Genomic DNA, 16873 nt, shown 5'->3' with positions numbered 1-16873 from the left:
CAACTGGGATATCTAGTTGCTTATATAGAATTTTGTGACATTATGACAATTGTGACTCAAGGGGAAATTTCAAAGAACGGTGGATCGGAAAATGCAAACAGTCATTAAAATTTGAAAAGTTGAATAGGCGGTTCAAGGGCAACAAAGCAAAATCACCTGTCACCTCAAAATAAGCAGATCTGCAGAGGAATTGGGTCTTCTAGGCAGAGGATCAACAGACCATTAGACAGACCATTAGGCAGAGTCTAGACAGGCCAAAGGGAGATGATTCAAATGACTACCTAGTAGTACCTACAACCCCGGATTATGCGAGTGTTATGTAAGGAATCAGGATAAACGGATGGATAAGAATTTAATTTTAAATAGAATTTAATTATGAGCTCATTATTGTTTAGTTGGAGTTTATATGTTCTTCCCGAGGAACCTTATGGTTTAGTTTGAGGATGTGAAGAGGATATTCGGCAGGTGTTTTAACAGCTAAGGTTGTTGATTGTTAGCAAGCAAATCTATCAAAGCCCTTGAAAGGAGATATGGAGGTCCCTATCAATTCCATTGCAGTTGTTAAAGCATAGTATAATAACCAACCACGTTCAGGGCATTGAGGATATTCAAGTAAATCACAGTGTATAATTCTAGTTAATACAGCTACAATTATAGAGACAGGTGTCCTACAGAACCAATCAAAGCCTCTTGATATACAATAATATTCACAAACAATCAGTATTCCACTTTTCCAATACCCATGTTCTTACTCTGAATATATCATACCACACAAGAATCTCATCATAGTGCTAGTAGTATATCGAATTATCACCTTCTTTCATTCCCGGGTGAGTTTTCCTTGGATATCATAATCCGTTAAGCCTAAATTTCAATATGATCAATTTACTGAATTAGTAAATACTACCCTTTTCAGTAAACCAAAACTTTAAATATCCGGGGAATGCATTGAATGAATTCTATTGAGTTCTATGTTCTATGTGATCTTTAGAATATTACTTTCTATGTGTAAAGTTCATTAAAAGTTTACAGATTTATATGAAATGGTGAAATGGTTATAGAATTTTGATTATATACCCGCGAATGTTCCTAGATCTCTATAGACGACGTACTTTAACTAATATATGACACCCGTGATACTCTATTAAAGACTCTCTTGAAATTTCAATTCAAAATTTTTATAAGATTTAATTGATGTGGTGGTAACAACAGAATTCATAAATCTTGTGCTTATTTCATTATATAAAACCTATTTATATACTTATAGGATCTCAAATTGTGGTTCATTTTTAGTAGTCGCGCGCGTCCATATTAGATTTTTCAGATATATCAAAAAAATTTCCAATATGGAATAACCCCAGATTACCAAAACTAAAAAATATTCATACTATCCATCATATATACATTCACTTAAAGGAAATATCATGACTGAGCTACTTACAACTCAAGATCATGTCCTATTATTCATAAAAAGAGATTCAACAGCCTCTTTTATAAGTGGTGGTTTAGCAGGTGCAATTTCAAGAACTGTTGTATCACCTTTTGAAAGAGCTAAAATTCTTTTCCAAGTTCAAGGTCCTGGTCAAGCTAATTATAATGGGATGTTTAAGACAATATGGCAAATGTGGAAAGATGAAGGTACAAAAGGTTTATTTCGTGGTAATGCTCTTAATTGTATAAGAATTTTCCCTTATAGTGCAGTACAATTTTATGTTTATCAAAAATTAAAATTTCAATTTTTACAAAATTCAAATAATAAAGAATTAGGAAATTTTCAAAGATTATTTTCAGGTGGTATTGCAGGTACTTTATCAGTTGCTGTTACTTATCCTTTAGATCTTGTAAGAACAAGATTATCAATTCAAACTGCAAATTTATCAAAATTATCAAAATCAAAAGCTGAAAATTTAATTAAACCTCCAGGTTTTTGGGAATTATTGAAAAATATTTATAAAAATGAAGGTGGATTTTGGTCATTATATAGAGGTATTTGGCCAACAACTTTAGGTGTTGCACCTTATGTTGCAATAAATTTTGCAGTTTATGAACAATTAAAAGAATTAGTACCAAATTCTTCAGCAACAACAAAATTATTTTTAGGTGCTATAGCAGGTGGTGTTGCACAAACTTTAACTTATCCTTTTGATTTATTAAGAAGAAGATTTCAAGTTTTAACAATGGGACAAAATGAATTAGGTTTCAAATATAAATCTGTTAGTGATGCTTTAATTACAATTTTTAAAACTGAAGGATTTTTCGGTGCTTATAAAGGATTAACTGCAAACTTGTTCAAAGTGATACCTTCCATGGCTGTGAGTTGGTGGAGTTATGAATTAATTAAAACAGCTTTAATAGAATTGTAATATAATTTATAGAGTGTGTGTCATAGAACAAAAATGTATATTTAATTTCCAAATTGGGAAGTCAACGATCTAGTATAAAATTCCGCGAATTTTGAATTTTGAACCAACCAAAATTGAAAGAAATCTTGCAAGTAAAAAAAAAAGTCGTTCAATAAATAATTAGATCATCATCGTCATAGTTAAGTTTAATATTCTACAACTTCAAACTAGAACTATATTCACATAATGAGAGCTTCAAGAGTTTTGTTCAATGCTGGTGTATGTAATTTTTTTTTCATGAGTGAGGAAGGGCATAGAAGGGTTAGAGTTAATTTAATTTGTTATCTTTAAGCCCATCCGTCAATATATACTTATATCAAATTGAAAAATAATACTAATATTTACTTTTTTTAGAAAAAAGGTGGTTTCAATGTCCCATTAGAATTGACCCCATTATTCGTTGCTATGGGTGTTGCTGTTGCATCAGCTACTTTCTTTTCATACAGAAAATTTGCTTATGATAAATCATTAAGATTAACTAGAAATCCAAGACAACAACATGCTGATTTAGATCAATATTTAAGTGATAAAGCTGAAGGTGCTAAAGAAACTGCTCAAATCACTGAAACTTCAAAAGGTGAATCTCCAGAAATCAAAACTGAAGCTAAACATTCTGAATAAATTAAATTATGATAAAATTTAATATTCATAAAAAAAAATACAAAACTTTAAACAACATCATCAAAATTATATTAAATCAATAACATATATATTTATGGATCTTTTTTTAACATGCATCGGTTTTTTTTTTCAAGTTTCTATATTTATTTCACTTTTAATAGGTCACAAAAATAAAAAAAATATATTTTATTACATTTGAAACAACTTTTTAATTCTTTTTAGTATAAGTATAAATAATTGAATATATTAATGCTGTGATATGAACAAAATCTATTTACAAATCTCTAAGTTGTTAATCTATATATATAAGTTATTATAACTCCGAAAAAAATATCAACCTTATTCTTCATTTTTTAAGTTTGAATAATAATCCGTAACATCAGAAATTTCTTCTAGAGCTGCAATGAACTTATCATATTTAATCTTTGTATCTTCATCAGATATATCAACTAACATATCCTCTTTTGGTATATAAGAAATTCCAACTTCTTTTATAGTAAATTCTTTCTTTAATTCATCTGCAATTTTACCTGTATCACTTGGATCTGTTATAATTTCAATAAAATCTTCACCTTCAATTTCTTCTAAATCTTCTGCACCAACTTCAATAACTTTTTCAAAAATATCATCAAATGTTAATTCACCTTTTTCAATTACAATTAAACCTCTTCTATCAAATTGATATAAAGTTGGTGATAATGAACCACCAGCTTTAGTGAATGCCGAACGAACCAAACCAATAGTTCTAGTCTTATTATCTGTTAATGACTCAACAACAAATGAAACACCACCTGGTCCAACACCTTCATATAAAGCAGTATCAACATTCTTTTTCTCACTACCGATACCAGCACCTCTTTTAATAGCTTGTTCAATAACTTTTTTCAAAACATTATTTTTTTGTGCATTTTCAATTGCAGTTGCTAATCTAACATTATGACTTGGATCTGAACCACCAAGTTTAGTTGCTACTGCAATAGCATTTGAAAATTTATTTGCAATTTTATTCTTTTCTGCATCATTTTTAGCTTTATCATGTTTAATTGTTGACCATTTACTATGACCAGAAAGTGATATTGGAGTGGTACTAAATAGCCTTGTGGGTATTCTCAAAGGTAGGGATCTTGTAATTGCAAGCATGATGAATATACTCTAGTAGCTGCGCAGGATTCTTCTTATCTGGTACGTTCTTAAATCCAATATCGATCTAAAATTATTAAAATTTCCATGTAGTATACATTTTAAAATCAAAACACATTCGCGAAAACGAGAAAAGGGTAAACTCGCGAAAAACAGCTGCAACATTCAATATGAAAATGGCACTTTTGATAAAGGATAATAAACTTGGAATCTGTTGAAATTCTGAATTTAAAGGCAATTGAACTAGTTCCAAAACGTGTATTCCAAGAGTCAGACTAGAATCACAAACTCAAAATGTCAGAAGCACAAAAAAACCGTACTCTTTTAGCGGTGATAGGGGATGAAGACACCATCACAGGGATGCTATTAGCAGGTATTGGACAAGTTGATGATTCAACAAAATCAAAGAATTTTTATGTCGTTGATGATGCTAAAACCACTGATGAACAAATTGATCAAGCATTTGATGAATATACTTCTGAAAGAGATGATATAGCTATCTTACTTATAAATCAACATTTGGCTGAAAGAATTAGATTTAAAGTTGATAATTTTACAAAAGCTTTCCCAGCTATTTTAGAAATTCCATCAAAAGAACATCCATATGGTAAGTTTATTTATTATTTAAATCTTTTTTTTCAGAGTATTGTAATTTACTAATTGTTTTATATCTAGACCCTGAAAAGGATTCAGTGTTGAGAAAAGTTAGAAGATTATTTGGAGAATAAGGAATGAATGTTTTGTTTTTATATGTATTTTTACAATATTAAGTACCACCAAAAGATCTAATTTATGAAGTAATTAAGAAGAATAAATGCAGGTCATATAGAGTTTAAAGATTGTATTACATTGTAGAAACTTTATCAGTTCATGTAAATAAAAAAAACACACGCATAAGGATTATATTAGATTATTGTTCTATTTTGGTAATTTGTATATAAAATCAATTATAGTAGCATCTTATCTTTATTTTTTACCTTTCTTCTTTTTATTGTTTTTCTTTTTCTTTTTATTAGCACCACTTGTTTGTTCAGCTGGTTTGGAAGCTTCACCGTTAGTTTCAGTTGGTTCTTCATCTTCGCCATCCTCTTCTTCATCATCATTTTCTTCACCATTTTCTTTAGTTGGTTCTTCTGAAGTAGGATCATTTAAGCTAACTTCTTTTAATTCTTCAGTAGGTGGTTCAATAGATTTAGATTCTTCAACTGGGATAGATTCAACTTCTTTTTTTATTTCTTCAGGTTTAGATTCTTCAGGTTGGGATGTTTCTTCGACTACTGGTTTATCTTCAGCAGCTATTGTTTCTGATTTGATAACAGTTTCTTCAGGTTCTTCTTCAGCCACTTTTTCGGCATCTTCTGGGTTTGAAGTTGAGACCTTTTCTTCGGCAATTGGCTCTGTTGCTACTGGTCCTGGTGTTTCAATTTCAGATTTTGATTCTTCTTTTGGTGCTTCATCTTTGACGGCAATTGGCTTTTCATCTTTTGGTGCTTCACTTTCAGCTTCATCTTTGACGGCAATTGGTGTTTCTTCTTTTGGTGCTTCAAATTCATCATTAACAGCTAATGAATCTTTTGGTTCTTCTTTAAATTCTTTTTCTTGCTCATCAGAAGTTTCTTTCTTTGATTCTTCCTTCAATTCTTCTTTTGGTTCTTCCTTAGTTTCTTCCACTGGAGGTTTTGGTAATTGTTCAGTAGATTCTATTGGTACGTCTTCTAAATCATTCTCTGGAACAGAAGTAACATTTTCATCTTTGTTTGTTTCTCCATTAACCTTATCGCTTACAGGTTCTTCAGCTTTTAATGATTCATTTCTTTGTGGAATTGGTTGAGATTCTGAATTTTCCTTCTTGAATCTATGTTGCTCTAAAATTTGAGGATCAGCATCTAAATAAAAATTTCTGACACCTATTATTCTTCTTTCAGTCTCTGAAGCTTTCAACCATTCAGGTCTAACGACTGGGATATTACTATCAAGAGCTTTTTTCCATTGTGTACCTAATCCATTTGTACAAATAAAATGTGTTGTGTCAACTTTAACTTCATCTTGTAAAGGTTTAGCACCCATATTATTTAATGACTTTTCAATATCTTCACGTGTAACACCTTCCTTTGGATCAATTTCACCTAAACAGACGGTAATACCACTTAAATCAGTCATTTTATGAGTTCTTAATTTAATAGTTTCAGATTGATAAATACCTGCAGTTGTATCAAGCCTTAGATAGAATTCATATGGGGTATCAATTGGTAAACCAGACAGTTTTGTAGTGGTATTAACCAAAGGATTTGGTATTTGACCCAATCTTGAATTGTTTTTATATAAAGTTAACGATTTGATATTTGCAGAACCAAGATCTAATTGATCCCATTCTAAAACAGCACTTGTTTGTGTTACATTCTTAATCTTCAAAATTGGTGCTTTTGGTTCATTCTTACCAAAAAGTTCCAAGATCTGTTCTTGAACATCTTCAAATGCTTTCTTTTCTTCAGCTTCTTGTTCAAGATCTTGTTCACATTTGATTGTAACAACTGAGCCTGCATTGACACCATTTGGCAATAACACAGTAGGGAATTCAATTAAATGATGATCTTTTGTAAGCAACAACGCCAAAGATGCGTCCAATTTCCCAACAGTCAACGACACTTCCACCATTTTCTAATCTAAACTTCAATTGGATCTCTTTTAAATCTCCTTTGTTTCTGTTCAATTCAAATTTCGCTTTCACGCTGACATTCTGTATTCGCCAGTTGGTAAATAACAAAAGCGCTCCCTTTGCCAAAAGATCAGGCGCGGTATGATCGCGAAAATTACCCGTAAAATACAAGTACTTTAGTAATATAGGTACAAGGTTTATTTACTTAAGTGTATAAGTTTCAAATTAAACCAATTGATCAAATGTCAAGTAAACTCATTATCCACAGGAACTAATGCACCATCTTCAAAGAACGAGTCAGTGTTCCAAAGTAACATTCGACTGATGATACCAGCCAAAATGTGAATACCATCTTCACGAAGTTCTTCAATCCTTTCAGTATAATATGTCAATATAGGCCAGTCATGTATTTGATTCAATTGAGCTTCATATTTAACTTTCCCACACATACTGAGCTTTTTAGAAAGCATTGTTATTTCCTCTCTAAGGTATTCTTCATCCCCATATGTTATTAATGCACCATATTTTGGAAATGATTTTTTCCATAGACTCATTGAATCACATAGTATTGGATTTTGATAATGGTTTATTTTATGATTATGATCTGAACGTTGGTCAACTGTGTGAGAGATCAGTGAAAGAGAAGCTGACGAGGAAGAACTTGAGTTTGCTTCTTCCAATGTTTCTAATTGCTCTTTCAAAACATTAAATTCAGTTTCTCCAATATAAGATGATGAATATTGATTCAACAAGTTACGATTCATAAAATCATCAGATGTACAGGGGTATGTCTTATCACTATAGTATAATTTGGTCCATGGTGATGTTAAAAATAATGCTGACGGTTTTTCTAAGGGGATTTCACCACTGGGTATAAATTCATAAGGTGATGCTATGTGAAATAATAAAGACATTGCTAATAAACCACCAGACCCATCTCCAGATAATGTCAAATGTGCCTTGGGGGCCTTCTGCCTAGTATAAACCCATGCTTTTGATAATGCAATCAAGTCATTGCTGAAGTTTTTCAGTTGATAATCCACAATGAATATTGCAGGATTTTTAAATCCTTGTTCTTGTAATACAATCATGAATACATTCAAATATTCAACATAAAACCAAGGAGATGAATGAATAAATCCACCACCATGAACATAAAACATTACAAAATCAATATCACTTGTTGCGCATCTCCCCACAGATGTTAACCAAATACCTTTAACGCCATTATCTTCTTCAACATACTCCCATTTGGAATCATTCAATTTGGCAAAACTTTGTCTATAAGTTCTAAAATAGAGAAACCATCTAGATAATTCTTCAGAACAAAAAGCACCGGCAAGTGTTTTTAAGTCAAAATATTGGAAATTATAATGCAAATACCTCACTGTACAATATTCATAAAGAGTTGCCCTTTGGGAAAATGTTGATTGATTGTAATAATTTGTGAATAACCTATGTACAAGGACATCTCTTGGAACTAAAATAGCTGTCCAATTGTTAGTGGCTAGCTCATATACAAGTATGCTTGTTTCAGATCAAGGTATCAATTGATAATACGTACTGGCAAAATATAGACAGCTGGTTATGTACTCCACCATAACACAAAACCCGTACTGTTTCCATACTGAAATCCACAACAAAATGACAAAGACAACAGTCTCTCTGTAGTTAATTTCTCTCATTAATCAAGAAGGATTCATATACGCTTCAAATTATTTGGAAAAGGGTTCTTGTGTCTTATTTTGATATGGTTTTATCACGGCGGTTATTGAAATGTTTTGGGACTTGTGAATTTTCATGGTGCAGATTTCCAGAATCACAAAATCTTGATATTTTTTTAACGAAGAACAAAAAGTTACTACAGATTTAAACCAGTTTATAGTATTATAAATAACGAATAAAATCAGAGAAATATACAGAAGTCTATATTAAATATTATGTTCATAATTCAGAAAGGGTTTTGGTTAAGATCTTGATCAACAAGTCAGCATGTTTCTTTTCAAAAGTTAATGATGGTCTTAATCTGACTGAAACTTCAGCACAACCACCAACATTGGCACCATTTAGTTTTAATTTAGATAATAAAGTGTTTCTAGTAGCAGAATCTTCTAAATCCCAAGCAATAAATGTAGCTCTGTTTTTACCTCTCAAGTTTTGAATATATTTTGGATATTCTTTAGCGACTTTTTCTAATTCACTATACAAGTAGTCACCAACTTCTTTGGTTTTTGAGACTAAATCATGTTTTAAAACTTCTTCAGCAATGGCACCAGCAATAATCATACGAGCTGGATCACCACACCAAGTGTTGAATTGACGGTATGCAACATTTGGAATGAAAGTTTCATCATTGAAGAAATAACCAGCAGATTGAAATTTTTTAGAAAATGTAACTAAATCTGGTGGAGGAGTAATATTGAAATGTTCATGAGCCCATAATTTACCAGTAGCACCTAAACCAGTTTGAACTTCATCAACAATAAAGACAACACCATATTTAGAAGTAATATCTCTTAAACCTTGGAAGAATTCACTTGATGCATGGTTATCACCACCTTCTGATTGAATTGGTTCAATGATTAAGGCAGCGATTGGAATATGCCATGTTTTGATTAAATCTTCAACAATTTTCAAAGTACGTTCATCTTCAGCTTTGTTTTCTTCAACATGATCTTCTAATGGGTATTTGTATGATGGGAATTCAGCTTTTGGCCATTTGAATGATGGTAAATCTAATTTGTGAACTGGTTTAGAAGCAGTAACTGAAGCAGAAGCAAATAAACGACCATGGAAAGCTCTTTGGAATGATAAAACAGCTAAATCTGGGGAACCTGGGGCTTGATTTTTCATTGTTGATTCATTTTCTTCTTGAGTGAAAGCAGCATTGAATGAGCCTCTCTTTTTTTGTTGATACCACATAAATGCAGCTTTGAAAGCTAATTCATTTGCATCAGCACCTGAAAGACCACTCCAAACATGATCTTGACCTTTTGGAGCAGCTTTTAAAACTTTTTTAATAATACCTTCCAAATCTTTACCTGGGAAGTTACCAATAGCTGGTCTTTCAATGATTGCTCTAATCATTTCTGGTGATTTAGCAGCTTCTAATAAAGCTGGATTGTTGTAACCTAATGGAACTGAAGCAATTTGACAGTAGGCATCTAATAAAACATTACCATCAACATCAGCGATATAATTACCATCTGATTTTTCATAATCAGCAATGAAATAGACTGGTCTAGCATCGAAAACTTTGTTTAATGATTCGATACCAGCTCTTGAAGCTGGACCTGGGATTGTTTCAGTTTTAACAACTGGTTCAGTTGGTTCGTTTGGATAGTATTGTGAAGCAATTGACATTTTTTCCAATTGTAAAAAGTCTTAATAAAATGTGAGATATATAATTAAGATTAGCATATTCAAAGAAGAAGGAAAGTAGCTTTTTATATACTATTTTTCAACAGATTGCAATATTGCCCAAAGCCAAATGAATCGATGAGATTATCATTCATTCAGCGCGGTTCTTCCGAATCAGCTATAATATATTGGCGGTGCTTTTCTAGGAGAGGTAATGGTTAAGTACCGATGTCACTGATAAGTAAATCTTCACCGTTGCTTCATTCTTTTAACAATTGTGACAGTTTAATATTTTAGAGAACCAAACTAGACAAAAGGGAAAAACATACCGAATTTAGATAACCCAAGAGCCCTTCAGTAGCCTACAATGACGGTCAAGAACTTACAGCTGATCGATAATCATCTGTTAGTCAATTAGTGGTGATGAGTTCATGGGTATAATATAGTTGAGTATAGCGAGATATCAGCTAAATATTGTCACTGTACATTTAGAAATTACTGGCGAGAGATGATGATCAGTGTTTAGTTGTAGTATACCTCTTTTATAATTGCATTAATATAATTCAATTCAAATATAATATCAAAATGTTAAATATTTGCGCAGGCTCCAGCGAAGAGCTAATTAGCAGTCATCCCGAGCGCATATATACCCGATCAGGAAAGGTTAGTCTACACCTTCAATTAACTACGTCTATATAGATGTTATGAGATTCTACTCAGTCAAATCAATTATCATATATTAGGTTCCCACTGAAGATCAGCTATATTATATCTTCTATATGAGTTATTCATCTAGAGTTTTGGGAAATCAGCTAATTCAGTCCATTTAAATAAAGATTCATTTGGATTAATGATTTCTTTTTCATTAGCACTTTCATAAATGTTACCTTTACCTTCACCTGCAATGAAAACAGCAGCTAAATAACTAACGAAATCAGCTGGGTTGAAGCCATCTTTGTTATATTTTTCAACAACAGTTTTGAGGAATTCTTGATCTGAAGTATGCTCTTGAGTTAATTTAACATCATGGTCCTTTTCATATTTAGCAATTAAATCATCAACAGTTACTCTATCAGAATAAATTCTAATTTTGTTTGGTAATTTTGAGTAATCATCAAAAGTAACAGCAGAAGCAACAGCTTTACCAATATCAGCTAAAACTGAAGGGTTGATTAATGTTTTACCATCACCTAAAACTGTGGCTTTAGTACCATCTAATGTAACTAATGGTGAAAGATATGGGCCACCAAAGTTAGCATAGAACAATGAGGTATTGAAATCAACAGTTTTCAAACCAGCAGCTCTAGCTTGTTCTGAATGATCAACTTTACCTTGTAAAAAGTGTGGTAAGGTTGATTGAGCAGCTTCAACGTTGGTACCAAATTGTGATGGGATATATAATTTAACTTTAGCAGAGACAGCAGCTTTAATAATATCTTCAGTAGCACCATGTGGGAAGCCAACTAAGTTTATGAAAGCATCAACACCTTCTAAATGTGAATCTAATTTTTGATCTTTGACATTAATATATTGAACATTTGATGATTCAACTGGTTTTTTATCTGAAGTAGTTAAAATACGGATTGGAGCTTTAATTTTTGAAATGAATGGTTCTGATAATAAACCTTCAATAACTGATTTACCTAAGAAGCCGTTAACACCTAAAACTGCGATAGTAGCCATGATTTATATTAATTGTATGTGTTTAAAGTTGTAACTGTAATGGACAATGTATCTTTAATGTTGATAAAAGAACTTCAAGGAGGTTAGAAATAGTTTAAGGGTAAAGGTAACTCTTTTTATACTTTTGATAAACATCATGGTATGTCTTGTCCCTGTTCCCCAGCTATCCAATTGAAATATATACTTTATGGTCAATATATTACTAATTTTGACAACAAATGGTTAATAATCATGATTAAGCTCAAAATTTACCACAGTGCATACTCATTATAACTGCACATCAGTTCAAACTTCTTAGGTTACCAATGAAATTTGGGGAAAAATTAATTACCGGTAGAATAAAATTCATATAACCGACATGATTAATGACCACGCGGTTAAATAACTTCTTGACATATGGCTTAATTTAGGAAAATAAAGCCGGGATAATTTAACCGGGCTAGCTTAGGTACGGAGATCAACTACTAATAACTTACAACTTACAACTACAAGTGCGTACAACGTACAATGTATCAGAAGATCCAAATTAGGGCATTGAGATGGGCCCTCTCGACATTTTCAATTGCTTATAAATTGTTAGATTTGTTTACATCTTTACTTCAAGTTAATGCTCAATACAATAAACCTGATATACAAAACTTGATCCTAATATGTTACTGGTGGTGAAGGTACTCTCATGGGTTATGATCTGAACTATGTTTGGAAACTAACGTACTCATATCATCATGATTTTGAAAGACAAAATTTGAAGGATATGCTGAATTTTTATCTAGGACATACAAGAGAGCTAGATCACGCTGTTAAAACATCTTTTTGTTCCAAAATAAATCTACAATTTCCATCATCTAGTTGAAGAATCAACATTATTTGGAAATGGCATGGGTGCAAATCACAGATATATTAGGTATTATTGGTATATGTGTTACACGTATATTATTTGTTTATATTACTACTATTGAGAATAATTGATTGGCAAGTTATGATATGTACATTATTTATAACTTGGTTCTAACGTTTGAATATATAAGCTTGAAACCACAAAAAAGCGAACAAAATATAATCATGAGACATCAATTCAAAAGACATAATTCTTCTATAAACTCTATCATATCATAGTATATAAAGTATTTTTTAACACATTATTATCATCTATCAAAAGTTTCACAAGGAAATTGTTCATTATGCAATAAATTTATTAACCATGCGATAGATCAAAAGCTTTTATATTATAGTTTTTTTTTTTGGTTTTTTTTTCAAAATTGTATAAAGGAAACACGAGAAACAGCCGTAACAACATTAATATTTATAAGTTCATTCAATTTTATTTGTGAATTGCAATCTATGTATATAATTTTCTTTCTAATCATTATTTATTTATCATCATCAACATATTAAAATAGTCTATGGACATATTTCAGTTTCATCCCATTGGTCTTCATCAACTCTATCATGTTTGTAACGACTTTGGTGGCCATTTAAATTCACATAATCAACATTTTCAGGTAATAATAGCACAAGGCCAAAATTTTTGGTACCATCAATTTCATTTGATCCATCAACACCTCTTGATATAGAATCTAATAATTTTTGCTTTTCAGGAGTTAAGACAGAACCTGGATCTGGTTTTCTAAAACTTGATTTCAAATTTCTTGATAATGATTCCCATTTATTTTTCAATTCAGCTTCCCATTCTTGTGCAGATGGTTTCAAATCATGTATGCTATTATGATGATTTTCATGATTTGATAAATCTAAACTTGATGAATATTGTTTTAATGCTGTTGGTGAAACTAATGGATATTCACCCAATTCTTGACTGAAGGTTTCAGTATTTGAAGTGGTCAATATTTTGGCATTACCACTTATTCTGAATTGTTCATTTGTAGTTGGAAACCAAAAACATGTTTCAAATTTTGGATTTGAAGTTAAATGTTCATATTTTTCCATCCTTATATCAGTTGTTAATGTTATAACATTTGTCTTTTTATCATCAAATACAAATCCCCTATAGATACATGTTCTAACTCTTGGTGAACCATTTGAATCAACTGTAGCAAAAGAGCAGGTGATAAATGGTAATTGATTTGATTCTAATTGTCTCGTCACTGCATTGGTAAACGCTGGAACCCATGGCGCCATGTATTGCATTTTGAAATATGATTTGGTAATTATGATATTATTGAATTAATCTGATACTTTAACAGTATAATAACGCTAATAATGCAAAAACTGGAGTATGATTTATAGTTATTTGTTGATTCTTTTATTGAGAAAAAGCTTGTTTATTAATGATAGTCAAAAAAAAACTTGATTAGATTTTCCTTATGTACTTAAGCTTCCCGAAATTGTCGAACTTGATCAAAGCTTTTAATTTAGTAAAACTCAGGTGAACTGGCCTTGTAAATCAAAAATAGGTGAGAACAATTGGCAAAGAAGTTAAAAAGATAGTAGGGCTAAACCACTCAACAATTAAATTTTATAGTCAAAAGACCAAAAGTTTTTTTTCTCTCATTCATGTTTTTGTCGATTCTCGTCGTTTTTTTTTTCACCACTTTGATTTTTTTCGAGAGACTCAACGTGTGTAAAATTATCTCGCCTAAACAGGGAGACTAAGGTAGTCTGAAAGCTGGCCTACAAGGGTCTGGATCAAACAACAATATAAATAAAAGAGTAGAAGCCATCAGATACTGAGCTGTACAGCTAAAATACTATTAACACTTTATTTACAAAGCTTTTGAAGCCTTTCTATATACAACTTTTAGCGGGTGAATTGTCCGGAGTTTGATTTTAGCGAACAATAGTGTTCCTTAAAGTCTCAACAAATGCAAAATCATCACTTTTTGAACCTGACAATCTATATTCTTGATCTTCACTTTTGAATACAACCTTACCTTCAGAATCTGTAAATAATTTGGATTGAACCTCTTCCCAGATTTTTGATTTCAATCTGCTTGGTTTCTTCTCAGGTATAAAAGGCTTAAAGTGTAGCAAGTCACCCAATTCACTAGAGATTGGTGGGTTAACAACTTCAACTTTAGTAGCTTCTGAATCTTCAGATGCCAAAATCATGGCTTCCGACTTGATACCTCTCATCTTAGATGGTTTCAAATTAGTTAACAATACAACCTTCTTATTTAGCAAATCTTCTCTTGAGATAAAATTAACCAACCCACTACAAACCGTGAGTGTTGTTGCATCTTCGGCCTCTGAGGTTATTATTTGAGAGACGTAAAGTTTATCAGCGTCTGGATGTCTATTACATTCTTTGATTAAGCCAACCTTAAGTTCCAATGCAGCAGGGGATGCAGCCTCTATATTGTAGATGGTTAATTGAAAATTCCTCAAAAAAATATACAGGTCGTAAGAAAGCTAAAACACATACTGGTTAACGTGCTGTTATACCGTATACCAAATCTTATCAAACCTAATCTTTGCGAAGCAAACATCTTATAGATCCGATTGAAAATGGGATCAGATTTATCAAGATTAGATCAAATATGATTAACTAGCCTTAAAAATAAACAGCAGCTTATATATAATTTTGATGGTCGCTTTCGAGTCCATAATTTAATTTTACATTAGACTAATTATTGGCACTACAGGTTGACAGACAGACTTCAAAAAATTGACATAATATTAATTCATATGAAAAACCAAACAATAGAGCATAAATTCATTCGAATTGATGAAATAGATGCGACATTAACCATAATCATTCTGAAAATCTCTGTTGACTATTTGTTCAATGGTAAAATGTGTGGAATTGGACCTAATGGAGTAATTTTGTGTGGATTAATACCGATATGAGATTTTGTGTAATGAAATTTGATATGATCGAAATTAACAGTATTTTTGATCTCTTCATTATTCCAGTATAAATCTCTAACCCAATCATGTAAATAAGGATAGTCTGAGCGGATTGTACCAATGTTACATTTGAAATGTTGAACATAAACAGGGTCAAATCTGATAATAGTTGTGAATAATCTGATATCAGCTTCTGTGATTTTGTTACCAATCAAGTATCTTAAACCTTTTGCTTTATTTTCTTTCAAGATCTTTTCAACTTTATCTAAGTGAACAAATAAATTTGTTACTTCTGATTCATAAACTTCTTGTTTAGTAGCAAAACCTGATTTATAGACAGCATTGTTGATATTATCATAGATCCAGGAATTCAATTCATCAATCTTGGATTGTAATTCTTTTGGATAATAATCTAATTGTTTTTGTTCTGGGTCATCAATCAAATCATTGAATTCAGTGTTTAAAAATCTGATAATTTCAGCACTTTCATTGTTAACAATGGTTTGTGTCTTTTTGTCCCAAACAACAGGAACAGTGAAACGTCCATCATACTCTGGATTAGCCTTATAGTATAATTCAGATAATCTTTTAAAACCGTAATTGTGATCTTGAGTAGCAGCAGGAGTTGTATCACCTTCACTTGGGAATCTCCAACCCTTTTCATCCATACTCCAATGAACAACAGATAATCCAATGATTGAGTCTTTTGAGATTTCAGAAGTTTTTGGATTAAAACCTTTAACTAAACCTTTTGTAACCAAATAAATGAAAACTCTATGAGCCCAAGGACATGCTAATGAAATATAGACATGATAACGACCAGCTTCAGGTTTGAATTTATCACTATCTCTAGTGATGGCATCTCTGAAAACGGATGCTTGTCTCTTGAAAGAACCATCTTTACTGGCAAAGTTTAAGATGTTTTTACCTCCTTGTTTTGCCTGTGTTATTTATTATAGTTAGTAAAACTTTGGGCCAGCTTAATAGTTATAATACTTTTACAATTTCACTTACTGCTTGTGACATATTTAACGTTTCTGATTTCTTAATTGATCAATTATCTTTATTCTGAATATGAATTGAAATAATGAAGTAAAGTCAATGAAAATAAAACCACAAGAGTGCCAATTGACTTGTTTAAGTACACAGAATCTTAACTGGGGTTTAATAATTATATCCTGTGCATTTTACGATTTTCATGTTG

The 16873-nt window shown here is 31.5% G+C and overlaps 10 protein-coding genes across 10 annotated transcripts; 2 read left to right on the top strand and 8 right to left on the bottom strand.

Annotated features, from left to right (window-relative positions):
• Window positions 1-1424: 1424 nt before the first annotated feature.
• Window positions 1425-2363, top strand: MRX21 (Mrx21p; the record flags this gene model as incomplete). Its single annotated transcript, XM_011274152.1, has 1 exon — window positions 1425-2363. One exon carries the CDS (start codon window positions 1425-1427, stop codon window positions 2361-2363), a length of 939 nt encoding a protein of 312 aa, XP_011272454.1.
• Window positions 2364-3362: 999 nt separating this feature from the next.
• Window positions 3363-4163, bottom strand: DPC29 (post-initiation translation factor DPC29; the record flags this gene model as incomplete). The annotated part of the gene is made up of 1 exon (XM_011274151.1): window positions 3363-4163. One exon carries the CDS (start codon window positions 4161-4163, stop codon window positions 3363-3365), a length of 801 nt encoding a protein of 266 aa, XP_011272453.1.
• A 294-nt stretch (window positions 4164-4457) lies between these two features.
• On the top strand, window positions 4458-4823 carry VMA7 (H(+)-transporting V1 sector ATPase subunit F; the record flags this gene model as incomplete). The annotated part of the gene is made up of 1 exon (XM_011274150.1): window positions 4458-4823. One exon carries the CDS (start codon window positions 4458-4460, stop codon window positions 4821-4823), a length of 366 nt encoding a protein of 121 aa, XP_011272452.1.
• A 306-nt stretch (window positions 4824-5129) lies between these two features.
• CHS5 (Chs5p) lies at window positions 5130-6818 on the bottom strand (the record flags this gene model as incomplete). Its single annotated transcript, XM_011274149.1, has 1 exon — window positions 5130-6818. The coding sequence occupies one exon, from the start codon at window positions 6816-6818 to the stop codon at window positions 5130-5132; it is 1689 nt and encodes a 562-aa protein (XP_011272451.1).
• A 246-nt stretch (window positions 6819-7064) lies between these two features.
• Window positions 7065-8445, bottom strand: BN7_5294 (uncharacterized protein; the record flags this gene model as incomplete). The annotated part of the gene is made up of 2 exons (XM_011274148.1): window positions 7065-8330; window positions 8437-8445. The coding sequence occupies 2 exons, from the start codon at window positions 8443-8445 to the stop codon at window positions 7065-7067; spliced, it is 1275 nt and encodes a 424-aa protein (XP_011272450.1).
• A 318-nt stretch (window positions 8446-8763) lies between these two features.
• On the bottom strand, window positions 8764-10182 carry UGA1 (4-aminobutyrate transaminase; the record flags this gene model as incomplete). The annotated part of the gene is made up of 1 exon (XM_011274147.1): window positions 8764-10182. One exon carries the CDS (start codon window positions 10180-10182, stop codon window positions 8764-8766), a length of 1419 nt encoding a protein of 472 aa, XP_011272449.1.
• A 789-nt stretch (window positions 10183-10971) lies between these two features.
• BN7_5292 (Isoflavone reductase) lies at window positions 10972-11862 on the bottom strand (the record flags this gene model as incomplete). The annotated part of the gene is made up of 1 exon (XM_011274146.1): window positions 10972-11862. The coding sequence occupies one exon, from the start codon at window positions 11860-11862 to the stop codon at window positions 10972-10974; it is 891 nt and encodes a 296-aa protein (XP_011272448.1).
• Window positions 11863-13263: 1401 nt separating this feature from the next.
• Window positions 13264-14010, bottom strand: BN7_5291 (uncharacterized protein; the record flags this gene model as incomplete). Its single annotated transcript, XM_011274145.1, has 1 exon — window positions 13264-14010. The coding sequence occupies one exon, from the start codon at window positions 14008-14010 to the stop codon at window positions 13264-13266; it is 747 nt and encodes a 248-aa protein (XP_011272447.1).
• A 639-nt stretch (window positions 14011-14649) lies between these two features.
• BN7_5290 (Phenylalanyl-tRNA synthetase beta chain) lies at window positions 14650-15308 on the bottom strand (the record flags this gene model as incomplete). The annotated part of the gene is made up of 2 exons (XM_011274144.1): window positions 14650-15173; window positions 15272-15308. 2 exons carry the CDS (start codon window positions 15306-15308, stop codon window positions 14650-14652), a joined length of 561 nt encoding a protein of 186 aa, XP_011272446.1.
• Window positions 15309-15596: 288 nt separating this feature from the next.
• GTO1 (omega-class glutathione transferase) lies at window positions 15597-16695 on the bottom strand (the record flags this gene model as incomplete). The annotated part of the gene is made up of 2 exons (XM_011274143.1): window positions 15597-16610; window positions 16672-16695. The coding sequence occupies 2 exons, from the start codon at window positions 16693-16695 to the stop codon at window positions 15597-15599; spliced, it is 1038 nt and encodes a 345-aa protein (XP_011272445.1).
• Window positions 16696-16873: the final 178 nt, after the last annotated feature.

This window comes from Wickerhamomyces ciferrii, contig 00207, assembly GCF_000313485.1.
Source record: "Wickerhamomyces ciferrii WGS project CAIF00000000 data, strain NRRL Y-1031 F-60-10, contig 00207, whole genome shotgun sequence".
In the NCBI taxonomy this organism is placed as follows: Eukaryota; Fungi; Ascomycota; class Saccharomycetes; order Phaffomycetales; family Wickerhamomycetaceae; genus Hansenula; species Hansenula ciferrii.
This window is presented reverse-complemented; position numbering and strand designations above follow the sequence as displayed.